Raw genomic sequence first — 4,981 nt, 5'->3', positions numbered from 1 at the left:
ATGCTTCAAACTAGATGTCAAAAGTTTTGCAGGAAAAAAAAACCAGAATATATGTATATAAAACTATAGAAAACGCCAACTAATCGTCTAAGAAACATTCATAGCAAAATAAATGAAACATTTAGCAACTTGATGAGAAGAAGAAAAAACAAACTTTTTAAAAGAGTCGAACACACTCTTCTATATACACACATTGACACACCAACACACAAACACAAATACAAATGCGCCAAATGAGATTACTATAGCGTCCAATCATCATCAGTAAAAGAACAGTAGCCAAACGATACGAAAGAAATACACATATGTGTATCGCTCTCTTCATCGACACATAGATTTTTCTCAAACTTTGAAACAAATTCGCAATTGCAATCAAATAATCTTGCAAATACTAAACACATACACATAATTCTCACATACGAAAATTAATTTCAACATTAGTTTCAATCATTATCACTGAAACGTTTCGCTCTCGCTGCGTGTGTGTGATGCGATCAATTTCAAAAAAAAAAAATTATTCCAAAGACACCAAATAAAAGACACAAAGTAATTAAACAACTTGTAATAGTGATGAGCATTTTTTGCTTGTACGAAAGAAAAAGAGAACTTAGCACCGCCAACGTTTCTCTATCACACAGAGATAGCAGAAGTAATGCAATTTGGAACGGAATTGCCAATTAAAGTTACATATCGCATAATTGACATACACGAATTGGGCTCATCTTAATTGTAATATATTTCAGTAATTTTTGGAATAGTTCGTTATCTCAAAAGAAACTTGTGTGCATCTGAGATGTAAACGCAGGCCGTGTGCGCGTGTGTTAGTTAATGTAAGCAACAACATTCTTGCAAATAATCCGACTATTAGTTTAGATGAAAAAAACCGAAAAAAGAAATAATTCGAAATATATCCCGGGTATAATCAGTTGTTTTGTTTTGTTTTGCTGACGACCAAATTCCATACAACACACGAATGCAACGGCGTTCACACGACGTGAATACATACATGGCCGTGAATTATCACCATATCGTTTTAATGATAAGCCGAATGAATGAATGGACGAATTGAATGAATGAGAGAGAAAAAAACGAGTAAAAGAGAGCAAACAAATGTATAATATGTGTATTCGGCATATAATAATATCAAATAAATGAGCAAAGAAAAGTAAAGTGAAGTGAAATTAGAAACGGCATTCACACAAACACTCACACACATCCATATACTTATAATATACGATGTTTTGTCTCTGTCTCTGTCTCTGCCTGTACATTGTCGAGAATGAAATACATTGATAAAATGGCATATATAACGAAAGCTGAAACGAAAGCAAAATAAAACATTGATTAGTGTTGTTAGTGGTTTGTACACTACATGACGTACGGTTCTTTTTCTCTTTCTGTTTTATTATTCACTCGATCTCTTCTCGTTTTGTATACGTTCAAGAGCGAGACCGAGATCATAGTGCACGCAATAGTATGAGTTTGAGAGTGCCTTTTGTCTGTTTTATCTATACTGTGCAATTCATTTCAATGATTCGCTCAATATACGGTTGTCCATCGAAAATAATTGTTGTATCGTCACCATCGACGGCCTAACGCTTTCGCCAGTGTGAGTGAGTGAGTGCTATCGAATCGCTTTCGTTTGCATTTGAAGCGATTTTTTCCTTTGTTTTTTTTTTCTTTTTATCTTCACTCCCTTCGATTATAATCACGAATTATTTGCAAAATTTGATTCTCAGCCGAATGAAAAGTTCTCGAAAAATGTATGATTACAATTGCGCAATTGATGAGACGAATGAAATGAATTGTGTAATTATTCAATTGAAATGGAGCGCATTAAATTCTGACATTTAGCTAGACGATTGTAATCGATCGAAATAAATTGAGAAAACATCGTATTTTCACTTCCAATCAATTCGATTATGTAAATTTCTTGGCATCTTGGCTCTGACCAAAGAAAAATGAAAAATTAATGTAATGCAATAAATTTGTTATTTCTTAAGTAATCATTAGAATTTCTGTGTTCTCTGTTGCTCAGACGAGTTTTTATGTTTGTTTGTTTGCTTCTTCTTTTCCTATTACAAAATTTGTTGCTAATTTCTCTCCGTCATTATCTTATACATTTTGTTTATGTGTTCTTTCTGTTTTTTTATAATTTTTCTGATGCGATAGGTTTTCCAACATTACCAATTTGATTTGATAGCCGTGCGTGCGTGCGCGCTTGTGTATAAGAGCTTGTTTTGTGTTTGTGTGTGTTGAAAAGAGCCAATGATAGATAAAATACGACGAGTTAGTTAGCTACATACAACGGAAGAGAAAATGATGTTGCTTTATCGTCGTGCTTTTCAGAACTTTGTGTCGATTAACCGGTTACGATGGCATCATTTACTCTATATTTCACAATCGAATCGCACAACGATCGCATGTTCGATCAATACCACTGCCAATTCATGTCAACAAATTGTTCGCACAAAAACTGGTGTCATCGCACATCAGAAAGATCATCAAATCCAACATTTCGATACCGATCAAATCATTGATGACAACCAACAAATACCAAAATCGAATCTATTCAAAACGAATTGTAAACCATTACCCTTTGAGGCGATCCCATGCGCTGATCAATCAAACACGATTTTGAATCATTTCACCGGAATTATTGCATTTTTAAATCAATGGAAACAATTGCTGACAGCAAAATGGGATAATCAATTTCACGATGAAATTCACAAGTGCCATCAACAATTTGGACCGATTTTTCGAAAATCATTGGGATCATCAAAAAATGGTGAGACATTACATAATGAATAAATTCGGAAATGTACATTTAATCCATCTCTCCTATATTTATTTGCAAATTATAAATTTATCTCAAAAATATGTAGATAAAAACAATCAAAAAATCTTAAAGTTCCATTATATTCGTATATTTGTATTTGTTTTCAGTAATTTTCATACAATCACCGGATCTATTGCGTGATGTATTTGTGTATGAAGGAAAGTATCCAAAACATCCGTTACCTGAGGCTTGGACATTTTATAACCAACTCCATAATTGTCAGCGTGGTTTATTTTTTATGGACGATGTTGAATGGTTGGAAACGCGCAAACAATTAGCACCGTTAATGTTGCGTAATGACCAAAGATTTTCAACCGCCATTGAAAATGCTACAGACGATTTGATTGAAAGTTGGAAGCAAATTGCAATTGAACATCAACATAATCGTCATTCGTACAGCTGTAATGGATTCACTGAATTGCCACAGGCATTAACATCACTGTACGGTTGGTCGATTCGTGTTTTAGTTGGCATTATGTTTGGTAATGCGGCCCATGTAATGTGCAATGAATTGCGTGAGACAATTGATCATTTTGCGCAAATCGTTCAAAATGTATTCGAAGATACGGTGCCATTTTCAAGTATTTCGCCACATTTGGCGCACAAATTTCGTTTACCAATTTGGTTAAAATTTGAAACAAGCGTCACCCAAACACTCAACATTGCCAATGAAATCATTGAATTTGGTTTAAAGCATTGTGATCATTGCAATGACAATGATGGTTTATTGATTGAATTGAAACGATTGGGAATGTCAAATGAAATGATTAAGCGAATTTTTGTCGATTTAATTATTGCTGCCGGTGATACGACCGCATTTTCAACGCAATGGGCAATGTATTTACTTTCGTTGAATGAACAAATTCAAGATAAAATACGGCACGAGCTTTTCGAAATGGATAAATTGGATACGCCACTGATACGAGGCACCGTACGCGAAACACTGCGTCTATTTCCGGTGGCCACTTTCATCGGTCGCATTTTGGGCAAAGATGCCATTCTAAATAACTATCACATTGATAAAAATAGTTTGGTATTGATTTCAATGTATAGCGCTGGGCGTGATGAAACTAGTTTTCCGCATGCAAATGAATTCCAACCAAATCGATGGAACCGTGATCCACACACCGGTACGCTTAAATTTGTCAATCGAGCACAAAGTTCAATACCCTATGCTTTGGGTGCGCGTAACTGTATCGGTCAACGTATTGCCAACGCTCAAATGCACATCATTCTATCGAAATTGCTGCGCACGTTCAAAGTCCAACTGTTGAATGCAAACGAGATTGATATTGTTATGCGTTTAATAATAATGCCCAGCAAACCAATGCGATTCGCTGTCAAACCGATCGATTAATTTGCACAAAAGGTCAATTCAATGCCAGTTTCACTGCTGCTACTGCTGTCAACCGTTTTCGTCGTTATTATTATTGTTAAACGTCATAACTTATAAGCTACTGCTACATACATAACTTGTCTAATAGCTATAGAGTTAATTATCATTTGCACACAAAACAAAACAAAACAACACGCACACACTATTCATTTTAAAAACATTGTAATTCTTGTTCGATTAAAGAAGAATACATATGCATTTATCAATTTTACAACAATAATAAAACAAAATCAATGCTTTTAACATATTTTGAAAATACAATACCTTTGAAGAATGTATCAGATAATGTAAGTAAACGGTAGCCAATTTAAAATAAATTAGAAAAAACTAAGTTGGATGGATATAAGAAAATTATGTTTATATCTACTCGAAATGGAAATCTTGAGACCAATTTGCACAACCACAAAGACTGTGCGTGCGCACTCGAGAGAGAAAGAGACAGAGAAACAGAAGATACGAATTAAAAATGAACACCGAATGCGGTTGACTTGCGCTAAAGCCATTAAGTACCATCATTAATTAGGAAGACAGTCCTCAGTTTGGAAAAGACAATGCAAAAAAAAAATGAAAAGTTAAAAGAACACAACAAACAATAAAATGAAATATACCACAATCATTCTGTACAGAATTCAGTGAAAAGTGATAAATTCTGTTTGAAGAATGGTCATTGTCGTTATCTGTCGATGGGGAGCTACTCATTTACAATTGTTGAAATATGGTGCCTTTTCATAACAAAATTATGAAAT

The 4,981-nt window shown here is 34.3% G+C and overlaps 1 protein-coding gene across 4 annotated transcripts; it reads left to right on the top strand.

The window, feature by feature from the left end:
• The first annotated feature begins 285 nt into the window (after positions 1-285).
• LOC116345008 (cytochrome P450 315a1, mitochondrial) lies at positions 286-4,581 on the top strand. 4 transcript variants are annotated; one of them, XM_031773976.1, is made up of 3 exons: positions 286-546; positions 2,173-2,788; positions 2,947-4,581. In XM_031773976.1, exons 2-3 carry the CDS (start codon positions 2,320-2,322, stop codon positions 4,194-4,196), a joined length of 1,719 nt encoding a protein of 572 aa, XP_031629836.1. In that variant the 5' UTR covers positions 286-546; positions 2,173-2,319; the 3' UTR covers positions 4,197-4,581. The 4 variants fall into 4 exon arrangements, with proteins under 4 accessions (XP_031629836.1, XP_031629835.1, XP_031629833.1 ...); XM_031773975.1 differs by having other exon boundaries at positions 286-729; XM_031773973.1 differs by having other exon boundaries at positions 286-830.
• The last annotated feature ends 400 nt before the right edge of the window (positions 4,582-4,981 follow it).

This window comes from Contarinia nasturtii, unplaced genomic scaffold (assembly GCF_009176525.2).
Source record: "Contarinia nasturtii isolate CC-2019 unplaced genomic scaffold, AAFC_CNas_1.1 Cnas_scaffold_1240, whole genome shotgun sequence".
NCBI lineage: Eukaryota > Metazoa > Arthropoda > Insecta > Diptera > Cecidomyiidae > Contarinia > Contarinia nasturtii.
The sequence above is the reverse complement of the archived record's forward strand: the minus strand, read 5'-3'. Positions and strand labels throughout refer to the sequence as shown.

What these genes read in the sequence shown, in the direction of transcription:
- LOC116345008 (XM_031773976.1), top strand. Translation starts at nt 2,320, where the DNA reads ATGATGTTGCTTTATCGTCGTGCTTTTCAGAACTTTGTGTCGATTAAC. An exon ending in ATTGGGATCATCAAAAAATG is followed by an intron (nt 2,789 to 2,946) that starts GTGAGACATTAC and finishes ATTTGTTTTCAG; the next exon opens with TAATTTTCATACAATCACCG.